Source organism: Culicoides brevitarsis, chromosome 3 (genome assembly GCF_036172545.1).
Source record: "Culicoides brevitarsis isolate CSIRO-B50_1 chromosome 3, AGI_CSIRO_Cbre_v1, whole genome shotgun sequence".
Lineage (NCBI taxonomy): Eukaryota > Metazoa > Arthropoda > Insecta > Diptera > Ceratopogonidae > Culicoides > Culicoides brevitarsis.
The window spans coordinates 21,301,012-21,321,444 of NC_087087.1; the positions used below are offsets into that span (position 1 = coordinate 21,301,012).

The following is a 20,433-nucleotide window of genomic DNA, read 5'->3' on the forward strand; positions in this document are numbered from 1 at the left end:
AAATCAGTTAGGCTGCAGTGTGGGTTATTTAAAGAGAAGAAAATAAATATCTAATGAAAATAATAATGTAATTAAAGTGCCTTACACTTCCGTTTAAAGAAAACAGCCTTTCTTCACTTTAAAAATATTTACAAACCTAAGTAAAAGTAATTATTAAGTAAAACAAATAGTAATTAAGTTTCAAGCCGATTTTCATTTTTATTTATATAAATATTTATTCCTCATACAATGTTAATCAAATAGATTATTTATTTATTTATTTATGTTTAAATAAAAAAAAATATATTTGAAAAATTTAGAAAATTTGATTGAGCCCTTTGATTAAAATAGAATGAGCAATCAGTTATTACCGACTATACAATACCTAATAATTTCCACATTCCATTGAAGTATAAAAATAAAATTTAAAAATTGGATAAATTGATTTGATTGAAATCAACTATTCTAACATAAATAGTAGACATTTCATAACCGAAATCATATAGAAAAAGTTTCCATAATTCATTTTTGCATGTAAAATTATTTGTCGAGATGCACAACAACTTATCCTCTTTTAACTTTTAGGGTAATAACTGTTATGACTAAGAAGAGAAATATCCAAAGTATTGAGGAAATGAAACCCATATAAACATCAAACTCGCTGAAGGACCATCCACGTGTTAAAATAGATCTTAGAGATGTAGTAGCCATAGTGAGTGGCAAACACTGTGATATATACCTTAAATATACAAAAATTTCATATTAATATCAAATAATTAATTTTTGTCTCTGTAAATCAATACCTCAAATACAGGGGCATTCCTTCTATAGGCCAAATCACTCCAGACAACAATAGTGTTGGATAAAAAGAACCCAAAGCCAATTGAATAGCATTCCTTTCCAATTCACAGATAGCTGAAATAACAAATCCAAAGCACATTCCACACAAGCCTTGAAGCAACGTCAATGCAATAACTAATGATATTTCTCCATTGTTTGTTACACCAAAGACAATTATCATAAAAATTAAAACTAGAGCTGTCTGTCCGCACATTACTACGAATTGTGTAACTACATGTGAAAAAAGGATTTCAGTGGGTGTTACTCCAGCTACCCACGATCTATCTAGTAGACCCTGAAAATATTCTTTTTATTTCTTTCAATTTTGACAAATGAATGTTCAAATGCATTACCTCTGTTCTTTCAATAATTAATGCAGAAGAAGTAAGCGCTACTGCTAAGAAAAACACAATTCTGTCGAAAAAAAGAATCGTTAAAATGCCATTAAAAACAAAAAATAAGAATGTCCTTTACGTTAAAATTACACCAGGGGCAACAAAATCTGTAAATGATGGATCGTTTGTTCCATATATAGGCTCCTTGAATTGTATAGGTACGTCGCCAAGTTTCGGGTTGTTGTCGCATGCTTTCAATAAGTCCTGAGCAAATTCCTTGTATGATATCTGAAGATCTCTGTTTAACATTATACCAATTTGTTGATTAGACATGTCTAACCAAACTCTAATTTCTGATTGATCTAAAGTTTCATCGTCAGCGTCTCTTCCTTTTATTCAAAATTCAAGAAAAAAAAAACTTAATGCATACAATATACTTTTTTCGATTTAAAATTTTAAATCTTACCTAAAGCAATACGAGCTACTAAAGCATCCGTAAAGTTTTCTGTAAAATATAATGCACCCCATGCATTGCCCATTCTTACAGCTTCAAGTGCCGCGTCTTGATCGTCGTAATATTCCTTTATTATACTTGTGTTCAAATGATTTAAATATCGACACGATAAATTTGTAAAACTACAACCAGGTTCGAACTCGCACTCTGTATTTGTTCCATTCATTTCATGATTCACTATTGCTAATTTTAATCCAGTCGGATCTCGCCCGATAGCCAGACAAAAAAGGATAACTTGCATAACTGGCAAGGCAAATATAAAGAGCATGACTCCAACATTTCGCCACATACGTAAAAAGTTTTTTTGGAGAAGTGCTCTCATTTTTCCTCGAGATGTAATCTATGAGGAACTTAAGTAAGAAAAGAATTCGAAGTGTTTATAAAAAATAATAGTTACTAACATTCAAACAACCGCTGCAGTCGCTGCATTCGTTACAATCAACATTAGCTATACTATTATTGTGATGACTGCCTTCGCCATTAAGCTGTTTTTTTAAAAAAAAATTTAAAAAATTATTTTTTTTTTCTATAATACGATTTTTGAACTTTTTACTCACTCCATATACAGATCCGTTAGTTTCGGTAACCAATACTTCCTTACTTTGATGAAAATTCAATCCGACTACACCGCTTTCTTGACTTACGTAGACAGGATTGTCTTTCTTATTGCCAAAAGCCAAAGCTGAAAGTGATATATTATTGCTGTAAACGAGAACAGTTTTAGATTGAGAAGTTTTCAGAATAAAAAAATGTCGCTCTTGCCTTATATTCAATTCTGCAGGAGTAACCGATTGTCCTTGTTTTCTAGATAGCTTAAGAAAAACATCTTCTAGATTTTGACAACGATACATTGAAAGTAAAACCTGAGGAGATTCTTCTGCCAACAATCGACCAGATCGCATCAAACCAATCTGATAAACGTTATGTGATATGAAATTAATAAAAAGTATATAAACTTTTTGTTTTGCATACCGTATGAGCTTGTCTAGCTTCTTCAATATAATGTGTTGTTATTATAACTGTTTTTTGACCAGTTTTTGTGATATGAACCAAATGATTCCAAATACTTTGTCGAAGAAGCGGATCTACTCCAACCGTTGGTTCATCAAGGATTAATAATTCAGGATCATGCATGAGTGCAACCGCGAATGAAACTCGTCTTTGTTGTCCACCACTATTCAATTTAAGATATCAAAGATACAGATCAAAAGGGGATAAAAATAATAAATTTTATTTACCTTAGATTTTTAACCAATCTGTTTTCTGATGGCAAATCCAAAAAATTCAACAAAAAATGTAATCTTTCGATGATTTCTGACGTTTGCATTCCAAAAATCCAACCAAAATAAGTCATCGTTTCTTTAATTGAAAACTCGCCATACAATGCAATTTCTTGCGGCATATAGCCAACTCTTTTTCCCGGAACACCTGATCCTATTTGAATCAAGAAGTAATCACTAATCACACATTATTCATTATTATAGTATTATCTTACCTTTTGTTCCTGGCTTTCCTCCAAGTACCCATATTTCACCAGAGTTAAGTCTACGTCTTCCCACAATGCATGACAGTAAAGTTGTTTTACCGCAACCGGAGGCTCCCAGCAATCCATAGCTATAAAAACATCGATAAATAAATAAATATATAAAAATAAATAAATTGAGTAATATATTACATTGTCCCTTTAGCTACCGTCATATTGAGATTTGAAAGTACTTGATTACGTTTGGATTTTCCTCCATATGATTTAAAAGCATGGCGAACTGACACAGCATTTTGCTGGCGACTCCAAGTTGTACTGCCGTCCTCCATGTTTGTGTTGTTTAGACCAGGATTGTTGCTAAGAACATTGAGTTTTTATCGTCGATTAATTTCTCTAACTTCTTTTAAGTTTAAGTGCACTTTTCAGTGCAAATCGCGAGGAAAAACAAAATGTTACAGAACATCAAAGAGACATATTATAAAATGAATGATCCACTTACAAATATATGGAAATAATTACATAATAAAACAAGTTTCATAGTAAATAAGCAAACATTTTTCACACATGTATTTATAATGTCGTCATTTTATTTCACATTCATAAATACATACATATTTTGGAAAACTATATACCCTGTACATACCTTACACATCAATTAATATATTGAATCATGGTTTTCTCATTTATTAAAGAAGGGATTTCAGAACAAATAATTACAGAAAATTCATCATATCCCAATATTTTGCGAACCACTGTTGCAATGAAAATGAAATACCTAGCTTTAACGTTAAAAAAAAAATAAATGTATGTATACTGACTGTTTCAATAGCAACTTGAATAATTTCTACAAGGTAAAAATGTTTTTACACTGCCTGACTCCGAAGTTATATTTTCGTAATCGACGTATGTGTTGTGATTTTTTGTAGGTATGCTTATAAATTTATATGTATATCTTATATAAAAATAAATACTTTACGCAATTCCGAGTACCCAATCATCTTTACTTTTTAGTGTGATTCAGGGTTCGTCTCTTTTTGTACTAGAAGTCTATTGTTTTAACAATAATGATGACATTAACTATTTTTTTTTTATTTAGAACCATTTGCTGTTTTTATAAACACATTTAATAATAAATATTACAACAGGTAGAGTTTGTTATTAAATGGAAATTCAACTTTAAATAAAAAATAAATAAACATTTTACTAGTATGAGTTTTACTTTACTCAAACATTCAAGACGTAAATTACAATGACGTCATTATATTAATCACGATGACTTGGTCAACCAGTTTTTTCCATGTTATATTCACTTTGCGTATATGCCTGTCTGACTACTTATATAATAATCCTTGGTCTGAATTTGTTAATGATGTCGAAAAAGAAGCAAATGAATACTTACACTTGTGGTTCAACCCAACTAAACATTTTTTTCAATCTATTTCCATCATTAGTGGATGGATCCATGATTTGGAATGTTTTACTTTAAAACAAAGGCACCAGAGTATATAATATATACTATATATACAAATACACTTATATAGTGTTCCAGTTTTAATGGAAATACGGGTTTCTCTTTTAATAAGAGAATTTTAACTTTTTTTCTTCAAAATTTTACTTTGATAACTCAAAGCTATTCGTTACTGATTTTAAAACAATAAATTTATTTTATTTATTAAATTTATGACAACTTTGAAATGAAATTCCTAAAGATTTGTAGCTGATCTACCGCGCTACTACAAGCGTTGAAGGTGACTAAAGAGTACAATGTATAATATTTTTTAAATACACGTAATGATGTTGAGCTATCTACTTAGTGTCTTTGTCGTGGTGCAATCATATGAAAAAAAAATTGAACGAATGAACGTTTGCGGCTACCTTGCTTGAGGGATAAAACAAGTGTTACTTTTTTATTCTTTATTTTATTCAAGCTTTTAAGTAAATACTTTACTTTTCATTATCATACAAATGTTCAAGAAAAAAATACATACTATTAGTAGGTCTACTCTGTATTTTTTCAAATACGAGCTAGAACGCCCGGAAATGGTATACAGCTTCGTATTATCATACTAATAAAAAGTATAACTCGGTTTTTAAAATTTCCCTGTAATTTAATGGTGCGGCAGCTCCTTGAAGTTTTATATATTTTTAACATATATATATATATATATATGATATATATTATATTATTTTTGTTTTTTTTTACAATTTTTCCCTTCAATATGTGTATATATTTGCAAAAGTGACGGTCTAAGCATTACAATGACACTACACACGTTATGTGCGTGTATAATGTACGGAAGGGTGGAAATATTGCAAAATTATCAGGTTTTCAAGCAAAAATGTACTCAAATGGCTCCATTATTTTATTTTATCGAAAATAATTGTTTTTATTCTATTTCAATGACAAAAATAAAGAAAATACAAATGAAAAATGCTACAGAATGAAAAAAAAATCAGTCTAAAATATCAATTATATCATTTAAAGAATAATCAGGCATTGAAGAAGAATCATTTTCAGATTCAGTTTTGAGGAATCATGTCAAAAAAGCCTTCCTTGACGCCAGCGAAAACGTTCTGGGCGTGGTAGCTCCGAACCGGAAGGAATGGATGTCAGACGAAACTTGGCGCAAAATTGAAGAGAGGAGAAACGCAAAAGCTGCCATTAATGCGTCAAAAACCCGAGCAGCCAAAGCAAACGCGACCAGAATCTGGACGCAGTTGAACAAACAAGTGAAGCAGCAGTGTAGAAAAGACCGCAGAAGGTGGACAAATGAACTTGCGGATGAAGCCGAAACCGCTGCGCCAAACAACGATCTCCGACTCCTCTATGAAACAACTCGTCGATTAGCGGGACAACGTGCACGCAATGGGATGCCTATTAAAAGCAAAAACGGCACGCTTTTGACAAACGCGAGCGATCAGCTCCGTCGATGGCACGAACACTTCAGTGAATTATTCACAATCCCATCCGACACTCCCGAACTTGAACCTTTGACTCCACCCCAAGTTCAAAGAGTGCAACGCGTCAATTCATCACCACCATCAATTGATGAAATTGAGAAAGCCATCAAAAGCATGAAATCCAATAAATCACCAGGGCTCGACCAGATTACATCCGAGATGCTGAAGGCAAACCCGAACCTGTCAGCGCAAGCCCTTCATCCAATCTTCGCCAAGATCTGGGAAACTGAACAGTTTCCAGAAGACTGGATGCAAGGTGTTCTCGTGAAAGTCCCGAAAAAGGTGATCTAAGCAACTGCGATAATTGGAGAGGTGTCATGCTACTGTGCGTCCCAGTGAAAGTCCTCTGTAAAGTCCTGTTGAACCGGTTCAACGACAAGGTTGACGCTACTCTGCGCAACTCTCAAGCCGGTTTCAGGCCCGGAAGATCTTGCATAGATCACATCAACACCTTGCGCATCATCATCGAACAATTCATTGAGTTCCAAGGAAGCTTGCACTTGGTCTTCGTTGATTTTCGAAAAGCCTTCGACATGCTACGCCACGATAACATCTGGTTGGCAATGGAGCGTAAGGGATTACCATCAAAATTGATCCGCTTAATAAGGACACAATACATCAACTTCAAATGCCGAGTTTTGCACAATGGCAACTTAAGCGATCAAATCACTTGCGAGATGGGAGTGAGACAAGGATGTATTCTCTCTCCTATACTATTTCTTATGGTTCTAGATGAGGTTCTAGCGACTTGCATCGACCCTCACAAAAGAGGAATCCAATGGACGTTAAGGTCAAACGAACATATCTTGATCTTGCCGATGACATTATACTGCTGTCACAACGTCGCTCCGACATGCAGAGCAAATTGTCGGCGCTGCAAGAAACTGCGCGCAAAGTTGGCTTGGAGATCAATCAGGGCAAGACTAAATCAATGACCATAGGAACAGAGCCAGCGAATCTCACACTTGACGGTAATCATTTGGAAAATGTTGATGCCTACACGTACCTCGGAAGCCAAATAACAACAGATGGCGGGGCGACGTGAAACAACGCATAAGAAAGGCGCAAGGAGCATTCGCACAACTGAGACCAATATGGCGCTCCACTCATCTCAGCCTGAAGACAAAACTACGCATCTTCAACTCAAATGTCAAATCAGTCCAATTCAGTCCAAATCAGTCAAATTGACTTAATTTAGGATTTTTTTTTCATTATCTTGGGGTAAATATAATTTTGTGAAATAGTTTTGGTAAATAAGAATTTTGGATTCCCGGGAAAAAATAAACTTTTTCCACCTCCGACTTGTTCGATAAGAATGTTACAGTTTCTTACATTTTGAGTTAGTTGCACACGTTTGTTTGTATCCAGAACGTCGGTACTTCCTATCCATCAGTGCGAGATCACGCTCGCAGTCCAAATTGTTAGTGGGCAGCATCGCAACTACATCCTTCGGTAAGTCATTTATACAAGTAGCACGAATTGTATTTTTTGTGCTTGCTCCAAAACCGTACTAGCGACCTCGTTGTATTTCCAATGTTTTCGCCATTTTGTAAGCCATTTTGACAATCATCCGTTGAACAACGTCGCTTTTAGCAATATCTTCAGGATACATTAATCCAAAACTTGGAGTATATCCGTCAAGTGTTGTTAATTTTCCGTTATTTAGATCGGCATGCAAATACGACAGAACTTTTGCAAGTTCGTCGTGCGGAAGACGTTCTGCTAATTTTAAAAACGGCAAACAAACCTTTTCGGTGCATATCGCTAGAGCTGCTAGCATTTCTAAGAGCTGTGGAATTTTTATATAAGTTTTAGCCGCCTTGACTAACTCGTTGGTCCTTATGGTGCTGCTTAACAAATTTTGAAAATCCTCTAAATGATGCAAGATTGCCCCTGCATCATATCCCAATTTTGTAAATCTACGCTCCTTATGAATGTTAATTTTTTTTGACGTTTTTTTGCACACAACAATCGATAAAATTCATCATGAAGAGATGACGTATGGCCATCATTGTTGCTTAATTTGCAAAATGCAGTAACCGCACTTTCTGTTACTGTTTTGTTGTTGTTGCGTAAAAAACTCTTTAAAGAAGGGTTCATTTTGATAACGTTTTCTCGCAAATTCAATTTTTTCTCGATCTAAAATTTTCAATATTCATTAAAAAGAAATTGGGACGAAAACGAATTTAAACGCACGTTATATTTTTTGCAATTTCTTGTAAGAAATATGTAATAACTAAGATGAAATCACAGATCGAAAATTTTTAATTATGAAAATTTTAAAATTTACTTCTGGTGCATATAAGTTTATCTCATGAAATGTTTTAAAAAAAAATTTGTTTGACCAGGTTCATATGACAAAAAAAATTGCTGAAAAATGTTAAAAAAATGGAAAATGGAAATGTAAAAAAATAGTTTTAAGATTATAAAAAAGTGTAAAAATTTTGTTTAAAAAAATCATTAATAATTAAAAAAAAACCTCAAATTTATGAAATCTTAAAGTACCATCTGAACAAAATTATTGAATTTAATTTAGAGCAGTCTAAGTAGTTGTTGTAAAATTACAACATGCGTTAAATTTGTTTTTTCAAAAAAAAAAATTGAGAAAAAAAAAACTTACATTTGAAATTATTTCTAGTTGCGCGCGTTCTAATCCTTCTACTGTGTGGTTGGTACATAACAGATGAGACAGTTTGTACGCCGAGTTCAACATTTTAGCAACAATTTCCTCAACTCCCATCAATTTGGACACGGAATCTGTCATGAAACAAGTGATTTTTTGTAAAACTTGTTTTGGCTCTACATTTAAAATCTCAGCGAGTCGTTTAAATTGTGCTACGAACAGTAATGCAACGTTATCACGTGTTTCAAAGGCCAAAAACAGAGGGCGCAAACGAAATTTTTCCTTGCAGTTAGAAATATGCACGACAAATGACACCCACTCATTTTTAATTCCGCATCTCGTAGTCGTGTCGCATCCGATGCAAATTGCTGTCTCAGGCGGCGCCGACCAAATTGCATTTGCACATTCGATTTCTCTTTGGAGAGCTGCTGTATGCAAGTGACGATAAATAACAGTGGTTGATGGAAGTACATTTTCGTAACCCACGTAATCTCGTTCGGATCTTGGTACATTTTTCCGCAGCTTCTAAAAGGAAATTTTGATCAAACGCTATATTTGAAACCAACTGAAAAGCTTTTCGCGCTTGCGGTGCCGTTAAATTGGCTTCTGTGATCAACGCAATCAATGTCCTGATAATTTTTTCATCAAAATTTCTGATTCCCGACTTCAAACACAACTTCGGAAAATTATTTTTTGTTGATTCTGTTGAACAACGTGGTTTTCCTGATCTCAATTTTAACGTTTCTTCTTCAGACAGCTCATTGTTGTCGCTTTCGTTTGAATTTTCATCACTGCTGTCGTTGTTAAAACCAATTTCGATGCCGCTTTCATTGTATTCGACCGTGCTATTATCATCGATTTCCATTGGAATTGGAAAATCTTGCTCTACAGCCGTGTTTTCTAAAACAAAATCGCTATATTTCAATTTTCTCTCTCTTTTTTGGTCTGCATAAAACCGCTTTTGCTGCAAATTCAATTCATTTTCATTTATATATAGAATATCAAAGAGACATTGGTTTTCATTTCTCCATGTAACAAATGCAGAATGATGATGTGTTCGAGATTGTTTGGCAACACGATTCAAATACAGCTTGAATTTTGACTTAAGATGATACGAAACGGCTCTCTCGCTCATCACATTTGCACCAAAAACTTTTTGCCACATAAAAATCAAACTCTTAGACAATTCCAATGCGTCTTTGTTGAACTCTTTGTTGTCTACTTTCCTTGTTCGATTTCCTTTCAATAAAGCCAAAATTACGTCACTCAACAATGGTAAATTGTCGGAAAAAATTACAATGTTATTTTGGTCTGCCATTATTCTTATCACTTTACTGTTAACGGGAAAACTATCAAGAGGACAGTATCACGTAGGTTAGTGACCGAATTTCAGCAAAAATAGTTTTTAAAACATTTTAAAACATCTCAAATATAAATTTTTTTTTTCTCGATAACATGAAAAAATAGAATCATTTGAGTACATTTTTGCTTGAAAACCTGATAATTTTGCAATATTTCCACCCTTTCGTACATTACACACGCACATAAAAATACGTGTGTAGTGTCATTGTAATGCTTAGACCGTCACTTTTGCAATAATATACACATATTGAAGGGAAAAATTAAAAAAAAAAACCAAAAATAATATAATATATGTCATATATATATATATATATGTTAAAAATATATAAATCTTCAAGGAGCTGCCGCACCATTAAATTACAGGGAAATTTTAAAAACCGAGTTATACTTTTTATTAGTATGATAATACGAAGCTGTATACCATTTCCGGGCGTTCTAGCTCGTATTTGAAAAAATACAGAGTAGACCTAATACTATTTTATTATATACTATATGCTATGTTCCTACACAATGTAAAACAAATTTTATTAGAAAATAATTATTTTGAGCTCTTTGATTCACTAGTGAAACAATCTTTACACACGCGTACAGCTTTGTAGAGCCCATACTTTGGCAATGGGGTACATAAGCTAGAACATATATTGCAAAACACCCCTCCACAATTTCGACAGTGATGTCGACGTCTAAAAAACGAATGAAAAGGAAGTGCACAATTCATGCAGACAGGGGCATCATTGTCGGCAATCCACTTTGGAGCTTGTAGTATCGATTCATGACTTTGTGGCTGTTGTTGTTGCTCTTGTAATCTTGATGCATGACTATTCATCTGTGTGTTGCTATTGCATTGTTGTGGAATGTCTGTTTGATTTGCTTGAGAGTGGGATAATTGTGATGACGATGAGTTTACAAAACTGATATCATTTGGAACATGTTGCAAAGAATAGTCATCCGTTTCATTTAAAGCATTAACTAAACCGATAGAAATGTCATCACTCATTGCCTCAAAAGTCTCTTGGTTATCACTAGCTTTTAATTCAATTCCATTGTTACTGTCTACGTTTATTGTAAAAACAATTCTTAGTATTCGTCTTAAATCAGCTGCAAAATTTGTTTGAAGTTGGTCAGCAACTCCAGCAATACAAACAAATAATCTATGTATAAGTGTGTCAGTAAATCTGAAAGAAATGATTAACAATAAACATCTAAAAACCCTAATCACTGACATTCACTTACGGATTTTGAGAACCTTTTTGTATAGGTGTTTTTAACTCAGAACACACGTAGTCTGAGTTTTCACAGCCTGCACTATGACTTTTGTTTTTCTCATCTTTCTCCATGGAGTAAAATGATTCATTTTCGGGACTGTGGTCTACACTGGTGTTTCCTGTATTGAAACCAGAATCGGAAGTATCTGCACAATTTTGAGAGGTGTTGCATAAAAGTTCATCATCCAAGTTTAATAAATTTCCTAGATTGGTATTTGATACCAAAAAACCAACAATACTTTCTGTGTCTTCATCAGCAGTATTTGGCATATCAGCAGTTTTGAAATCTGCTAGTTTGAATATTGTTTCATTGTAGTAGTTGTTTGTTTTTGATTTATCTTTGAACTCATATTCGAAATTCTGTTCTTGAACTTGAGGCATTCCAAGTTGGTCATCGGGCATTTGCTCATTAGTGCAAAGCAATATTTCTAGTTGATGCAAGTCTGATTTTGAGAGACTCAAAAGAAGCTCACGGAGTTTAATCAAGAGTTTCCTGAATGGTTTAAACATCTCCGACATTTGATTGACAGATTTCTCTATATTGAGTGGACCGTCTTCATAATACAGTAAGCCTGCTAAAATAGCTAAACGTGGAACGGAGAACATTAGCGCTGGATCATAAGAATCAACTTGTTCTTGTGTAAGCAGTCCCACTGAAAGGGCTCTTTGAAGAGTTTCTGAGAATAGGACGCAAATCAAATCTTGTGTCTCAAGCTCTTCCTTCGTTTTAACTTGTACCATTGCGCTTACGTAAAGGAATTCAAACTCTGCAAAAACACGATCAAATATTTTAAGACTTTCCAAAAGGATCTCTGTTGATGATTCGTTTGCATCTAAATTGATTTTAGACGAACTAGAAGAGTTGTTACGAAGGCACTGTTCTCTCAACTGATTTCGAATGCTGTCTAAGCTTTTTGAAACAGCTTTTGCAAGTGGTCTCATTGTAGAACTTTCTAATTCTTTATTTAAAATCGATGATCCTGCTGCTAAGCATTCTGCTCCAAACCTAAAATAACAAGTAAAATGGTTCTCAATACAGTATGTTTCTAATTATAAATATATGATACGGTCAATGACGAATATTTACCACAACTGTCCTGCTAAACTCTCTTGTAGGACTTCCTCTGGAAATTTCGCACGATATGCACGACATGCTCGACTTTCTTCCTCAAGTAATTCATCCATAATTTGATTGATAATACCCAGTACTTTGTCCTATATGTGGAAAGTAAGTGAGAAACTGAGTAGCATAATTAATAGTTTTTCTTACTTGACCCTGACGTAATTTCCCTACTAGTCTGCTGCATCTCTCGGGCTCAGCTCTTCCATCAAAACTATCTAATTCGTTCGCCACATATGTCAAATTTTTGTCAGCATAATAGAATCTCGCAAAAAGTGATTGGTCATTTGGCTTCGATAGAAAAATTAAGTAGAACAAATGAGACCAAATGAGTACACGTTCGATTACAAGATTAAACATAACGCCATATTATTCATTACCTTTGGTTTGTTCAGCCATCCGTCAATTTTTCTTTTTATCGCGTCCATAGTTTACTACTTTAGCCTGTCGTGCGCTAAGTAGTATTTTAAAAATATTTTTCTTTATTGTTTTTATTTTGCAAATCGTTTCTGGAACTGAATTAGCACAAGCGATTCGAGACGTCAGTTGTCGACATATCAGTTTTGTGAGTTGGTGGAAAACAGCGGAGACGAATGAAAATGATAATAGAAACACCAATGGCCCCATCCATTTACGGCGTCGGAAGTTTGAGAAGGGGTGGGGGTACATGAATTTCCGATGGATTTCGACGTAGGAAAAGGAAAATACGACGTCGTATAAATTCTCTATAGTTAAAATTTTTTGTTGTAATTTGTCAGTAATATTTAAGTGCTTCAAACTTTTTTGATATGTTTTTTAACTTACTGAGTAAACATGTACAAATTTTCACAAATTTCCATATAAATTTGAGCTAATTTTTAACAATTTTTCTTGAAAAAGGGAGGGGGGAGGTATTTTACTTAAAAGTACGTCGTAAATAAGGAGAGGGGGAGTCTTTATTTCCGACGGTTTCCGAATTTAGGGGGGGTGGGGGTCGAAAATGTCCCTTTTTATCCGACGCCGTAAGTGGATGGCATCTTATCTCAAATTTAAATGGGTGCCATCCATAAATGACGTTGGCAAAAATAGGACATTTTTAGCGCATTTACATTTTCGTAGAAAATAAAGGCGCTATTGTGCTTGGTTGCGTGTCCGTCCGTCCGTAGCGAAACTTGTATGAAAAACTTGTATGGAAAACTTGTATGAAAAACTTGTATGAAAAACTTGTATGGAAAACTTGTATGAAAAACTTGTATGGAAAGTTTTTGAACATTCTATAAAGTTTCTCGAAGCTTTTATGAACAATTTCGAAGCTTCTATGAACATTCTTGAAGCTTAAGTGGAAAACTTGAATTAAAAACTTGTAAAAATTCCATGAATTTCTCGAAGCTTCTATGAGCTTTCTTAAACATTTTATACAATTTGTCGAACAGTTTAGAAGTTTCTTCAACACTTTGCGCCAATGAACCATTTAAAACTTTGCCCCAGTGCACGTTTGGAAACTTTGACCTAATGCATATTTTGAATTTCAATAAAAAAGCATGTAAAAAGCTTGAATGAAAAATTGTATCTAAAATGTAAATGCGCTCCAGTTCATCGGCTCGATAACTGACCACTAGTTTCAAATTAATTAATTAATTAATTCAAAAAGAAAAAGTTTTAAATCGTGAATATGGGATATTTTTACGACTTCGTACATTGTCGTTTACCCCCTCCCCCTCGTCGGAACCCGTCGTAAATTTGATGAGCTCCACCCCCTCTTAACTTTCGACGCCGTAAATGGATGAAGCCCGAATGCTGTATAATTAAATATTTATTCAACAACGAATTTTTCAAAAAAAATAAATAGCTTTTTATCACAAAAAGAAAAATATTTACTAGACTCAATTTCACCGAAATACTCACATGAATTGTATAACATTTAGTTACATAAAAAATTTTCAGGAACTCTTACAAGAACGGACATAAAATTACAATTGAGAGAGATCATTTATTTTTGGAGAAGATCATTAATTAAATCAACTTAAAATTAATACATATAACAGCTTGAAAAAAGTTTGTTTTTATTTGTTGAAATGGTTTTAAACAGGTTTTTGTATCAGGGTAGAAAAAATATTTAAACCGGTGATCAGATCAATAGATAAATAAAAGCATAGATCACATCCACAGTTTGAAAAGGTTTTAATTTTTTTCATATGCACAACAAGAAAAAGTGTCTTTCGTCTGAGCTCGGAAAATGCCAGTCTTAAAGTAGGTATGTGGAGGCGGGCTTAAAACACATAAAATTTCTACAATTATTAGTACACGGGCGACAAGGAAAAATCGCAACAAACAAAATTTTTTTAACAAACTGAGAAAAAAACTATTTAAAGTTTTTTACGGTTTTTAAACTGTTAGAATTTATTTATAAAATATTTCTTCATTTTCAAGCTCACAAAAGAAAATAATTGGCAATAACACTAGGCCTGATCACATAAAAGTTCATAACCATTATGAATCACAAGAGTACAAATTCAAGTAGAAATTGCGTTCATATTGTTCATAAACGTTCATAATTGTTCATAAATGGTAATAATGATTCATATCGTGTTCATAATTCTGTTCATAATTTTGAAACGTAAATTGCAAAAAAATACTTTAGGGCATAATTATTTAATATGTGAGTAAAAAATTCGATTTGGTTGAAATTTCGTATACGGATAGGCCTTGTCATCCTGAAGTAATCCACATCGGTCATTTTTGGTTCTGACTCATCATTGACCCGTGGGAGGCTTTTTCGCGCATATCTCGTTTTTTTATGCGTCAAATTTTCAAATGTGCATATCTTTTTAACTATAAGTCCGATTTTAATGATCGACAATTTGTTGAGTTTCATGTCCTACTCTTACTAATCCAACGAAGCTCCAAATGCATCTCCAACAACCAACATTGCAATCATTTGCACGATTGATGAATCACATTATGAACATTATGAACGTTCATAATTGTTTCGTATACACGTACAACTTTACGTACACGCTGTAGTGTTCATATTTGTTCATAACGCATTTTTTGGGTATGAACGTACTTTACCAAAGAATATAAGTTCATGAGTAATCTTTTGGCATTATGATAAGGCCTTGCAATAACAGAGCATAAACAACACAAAAACATAAACAAAAAATAATTTGGTCCTATTTTGAAATTTGGCTTGTCAGCAATTTGTATGGACAGTGTGCGATCTGGCATATTAAAATAATACTCTTACTTTTTAAATTTTTTTGAAAAATCAATGTATTTTAAAATACTCGTCTTTAAGCATATATTTTTTTTTTAAAACTGCAGTTGTGCGATTTATTCTTGTCACCCGGGATTTAATATTTTAATTTTTTACCGCATTTCGAAGAAAAAATGCGGTATTAAACTCAACTTGTCGTGTGTGTGTCAGTAACACTGTGCCCCAAAATTTTTGTTAGCAATTCTGAGTTTTTTTATGGATTCTGATGGTTTGTGGGTAGTCCCTTAGGTTGTGAGGTGTATAAAATTGTGAAAGGGCCATGAGGAGTATGAAACTGTGAAATGAGGAGTACGAAATTGTAAAGTGAGGACTCAAAAAAGCGTGGGTATGTAATATCGAGATGCGGTATACTATGTCGTTCTTTAGAAGACTACTTTCTCTATTTTTTTTTTTTGGTTTTACTCAATTTTATGTGGGGCATGAAACAAAAACATATTAGCGGCCTAAACTATAAAAAACGGGACACACGGTGTTGCCAGACTCCCTGTTTTCCAGGGACTTGTCCATGATTTTCGCCTAAATTCAAGGATCCCTGGATGCTTCTCAAAAGTCCCTGCTTTTATAGTCTCCTCAAGTTTTAACAAAATTCAAATTATATGGTAGTATTTTTAATGAAAAATATTTAACTTAAATTGATGAATTTATTTGAAACTAAATTTGTTTTAATAAACTTTCCATTTGAAAAATTTATAGTCCAAATTTTACCTTATTTGGGTTTTATTTGAATTCTTAAGTCTAATTAATAAACTGACTTAGCTTCAACTAATTTTCAAGTACTTCAACTACTTTTTGAAAATTAAAAAAACTCAATATCAAATGTTCAAATTATGTGAATACATTCTTCATTAATTTTTTAGTAAAAAAGTTCAAACAAGGCAAGTGCAATTCTAAAAAATGTTTCATATTATAACCCACCTAACTTTATCTAAAAATCCAAAGAGAGAATAATGGAATAATGATAATGGTTTTGAAATATTTTAACCTTCAAAACATTAGAAAAATTACTAAAAATCATCAAAAATTGGTTGAAATCTATACTTTTTGTTATATTTTGCAATTTTTCAAAGGATTAGACTAAATTTCATAGAAAAAAGTAATAATAGTTTTAAATTTGCCAAAAGAATTTAAATATCAAAAAAGTCGTTAGAAAATTTTTGAAAATTTTTTTGTTTCGAAAATTTGTCCAAATGTTTAGTAAAAATCTAAAATGTCTTTAAATTACTATTTTAAATATTTAAGCACTTTAAAAATCGTGATAAAGATGGAAAAAACAGGATTTTACTTGTTTTCTATTATCATTATTCATTACTCCCACCTCCATACTTTTTGAGGTCCAAAATAAAATGAAACATTTTTTGGAATTGCACTTGCCTAAGTAAAAAAAAATTATTTTTCTCGATTTTCAAAATATTGTAAAATATAATTATTTAATAACACGCCATTACAGGCTCAAATGAATTTGCTTGCACAGTCTTGAAACTAAATTTTTCTTAAAGATTGGAAAAAACTACTGGACAAAAGTTCTACTTTCATCTTCGTAAGTGTTAGCTGAGCTGAGATATTGAGGTCTGAAGTTTGTATGGAAATGGGCAAATTTTGGTACCCTTCAGCTTCGAGATACGGCATCAACCCGTCAGTTTTTTCTAAATATTTTCAGTTTTACACAATGCACATTAACAAATTATAGCTTGTTGGAAAGGTAATGAAACAAGCAACTTAATGAAAGCTATATATGGGCTTTTAGTGTTAGGCTTTTCAGGCTTTTTAGGCTTTTACATATTTTTTTGTATAAATTTTTCAAAAAAAACTAATTTTTTATGATATTTTACGAAAAATTTCAGTTGTAAGCACATTTATTTCGTGTTTTGAGAAAGAAACACTCCAAGATTTTTGTTCTCTCATTTTTAAGCCTTAATTTTCATTCCGAAAATGAATAATATGTAGTATGAAATTAGTAAGCTGTCAAAACTTTCTTTTGGTTAAGGAAGCTACATGATGAATCATTCTTGTACCTCAAGATAAAACAGCTGTAAAGTCTAAGTCATCAATTAAATTTGTTTACAACTAATATTTTTCGTCTAAAATCATAAAAAATTATTTTTTTTGAAAAATTTATACAAAAAAATATTTAAAAGCCTAAAAAGCCTGAAAAGCCTAACACTAAAAGCCCATATATCGCTTTCATCAAATTGCTTGTTCCATTACCTTTCCAACAAGCTATAATTTGTTAATGTGCATTGCGTAAAACTGAAAATATTTAGAAAAAACTGACGGGTTGATGCCGTATCTCGAAGCTGAAGGGTACCAAAATTTGCCCATTTTCATACAAACTTCAGACCTCAATATCTCAGCTCAGCTAACACTTACGAAGATGAAAGTAGAACTTTTGTCCAGTAGTTTTTTCCAATCTTTAAGAAAAATTTAGTTTCAAGACTGTGCAAGCAAATTCATTTGAGGCTGTAATGGCGTGTAATTATTTGTCATATCCCTGGAATCCCTGTTTTGGATGTTGGAAAAATCCCAATTTTATCCCTGAAACAAAAAATCAAATATGGTGATACATACACACGATAAGTAGAGTTTAAAAACCGCATTGTTCTATGAAATACGATTAAAAAAATACATACAAAATAAGTTGTGTAAAATTTCATTTTTAGGGGATTCTTAAGGGTCATCCTAAACTCATGATTTTATTCTTCTCCCCTTTCCTCCCATTGTTTTATTTTTGTATTTATTTAAAAAAAAAATGAGGATTTGACAAAAATTTAAATTTTTTAAAAACTTTTTGATCTGAGGCCAGAAAAAGATCAAAACACAAATTTCCTCATGAAAACTGATTTTTAACAATTTTTTGATAATATTGCAGAAATTCAACCTTTTTATCGCACAATATATTTTTGATTTTCAAAAATACATTGAGGTAAATTGAAAAACGAAAAAAAAACAAAATTGTTTTCATAATACCCCGGAACAGCGAAAATTCAAACTAAGCCCGATAGGGGGGGGGGGAAGAAATCGTAAAATCTAAAAACGAGATAATTCTTATTTTTATAGGTCTTAACAACAAAACAAATCGTCGGAAGCTCATTAAATGTGTGGAAAAGATATTGATAAAAAAAGTTTCCAGATTCAACACAATTGCCCAAAAATTTATCATAAAAAAATACAAATGATCTAAATGTAAATTCTATTTTCTTTAACTGACGAATCCGTCGGTTTCTGTAAAAATTGTTTGTTAGGTATATATAAAAATATGTTTTTTTTTTCATACTTTAGTGTGCAATATTAAGATAAGAACTTGAATAATTTATTGGTAGAGTACTAGATTTTTATTTTTCTAGCAGCGTTCACTTATTGTTAAATTGAAGAGGGATTTTTTGTAATGGAAATTCAAGAATAAGCACAACACAAAATTCCAATAATTGTTACATTGGGTTTATAAATAAATAAAGTTATAAAGATCTCTCGTTTATCAAATTATTTATTTCAAACCCTCTCACGCATTTCTCACGCATCTGAATGTAGTAAACATCAATTGCATATAAAATTGAATTAAAATGAATCCCAAAGGAAAATTCAAACAAAATGTCAATGTTCTTTTATACAATATTATCTAGCGAAATAGGGGAAACTATGAATATTACTCGACCGTATACTTCTGGTGTTTCTATTTTAAAAAACATACATTTGTAATTATGTTATATCAATTTTACATTATCAAATTATTTTGAGAAAAGGCAGTGGAAGTTTATTGTATTCTAGTTTGGTTTTTTATGAAGCAAAGGCAATTTTTTTTGAAAATATATCCAACAGTTCCTTAATACCTAAATAGATGTGTTTTTCAACTCTATTTTAACCAAGTTATGGATTTACTCTTCAGTCATAGGCCTCAACAGATTAGGAAGATGCGGGAAAACGAAATCTCACATCGAAACTTCTTAAATCATAAAACTTTTGTAAACAGCGCTGAATTACAATATTCAATCTTGATCATCATCTTCGATGAATGCAAAAAACTAATTTTAAAACATTACAAAATTATAAAAAGTGCAAACAAAAAATTAAAAATTTACTAAAAAAAATCTTTAAAAAAATATTTAGAAATTTCTGATCATAAAAAACAACATTCTTGAATATTTGCAAAAGTCTTTTGGTGCATTTCACAAACATTTTTTGATCTTGTTTTTAAATGGCTGTAGCGTGAAAGCTACGAATCTTGTGAAAGCAAGTCTACCTGTAGAATAAACTTTAGCTTCAAAAAATTTAGTTTTAAAACGTTATTCAGCCATGTTTCCATGATTTGAAGATTATGATGATTATGTTATTATGATGCTGAAGTGGACATTTTGGTGTCCAATAGATGTAAGAGGATAGAGAACAATGATCTAATATAACATATAAGAAGACATGAGGCACAAATTAAGGGCTAATACGATTTAAAAAGGTTAATTAAATTAAAAAGAACCCAACACCCGTAAAAGAATTAAAATTACTGTTTGTTCAAAGCAGCAGTTCTATCATATTATCTACTCAAATTCTCAAAAACTGATCTCAAATTATATAACAACTAAAAAGTACTTTGAATTCTTTGCTAAGGAGCCATCTATTTGTTTCGACGGATTAAACTTCGAATTTACTTGATGTACCTAAAATCGAGATCGTTAAAAGCACTTGTAAACTTGTTCTACCATTGAT

At 32.3% G+C, this 20,433-nt stretch overlaps 2 protein-coding genes across 2 annotated transcripts; both read right to left on the minus strand.

Annotated features, from left to right (window-relative positions):
- Positions 1 to 190: 190 nt before the first annotated feature.
- On the minus strand, positions 191 to 4,877 carry LOC134834007 (ABC transporter G family member 20). Its single transcript, XM_063848518.1, has 13 exons — positions 4,551 to 4,877; positions 3,344 to 3,508; positions 3,164 to 3,282; positions 2,907 to 3,102; positions 2,641 to 2,842; positions 2,431 to 2,579; positions 2,226 to 2,370; positions 2,070 to 2,153; positions 1,621 to 2,008; positions 1,294 to 1,543; positions 1,173 to 1,233; positions 783 to 1,114; positions 191 to 718 (listed from the first exon to the last, which is right to left on the minus strand). The coding sequence occupies exons 1-13, from the start codon at positions 4,613 to 4,615 to the stop codon at positions 544 to 546; spliced, it is 2,331 nt and encodes a 776-aa protein (XP_063704588.1). The 5' UTR covers positions 4,616 to 4,877; the 3' UTR covers positions 191 to 543.
- Positions 4,878 to 10,465: 5,588 nt separating this feature from the next.
- On the minus strand, positions 10,466 to 13,003 carry LOC134833901 (lateral signaling target protein 2 homolog). Its single transcript, XM_063848391.1, has 5 exons — positions 12,863 to 13,003; positions 12,633 to 12,773; positions 12,450 to 12,577; positions 11,331 to 12,368; positions 10,466 to 11,272 (listed from the first exon to the last, which is right to left on the minus strand). The coding sequence occupies exons 1-5, from the start codon at positions 12,908 to 12,910 to the stop codon at positions 10,636 to 10,638; spliced, it is 1,992 nt and encodes a 663-aa protein (XP_063704461.1). The 5' UTR covers positions 12,911 to 13,003; the 3' UTR covers positions 10,466 to 10,635.
- Between the last annotated feature and the right edge of the window lie 7,430 nt (positions 13,004 to 20,433).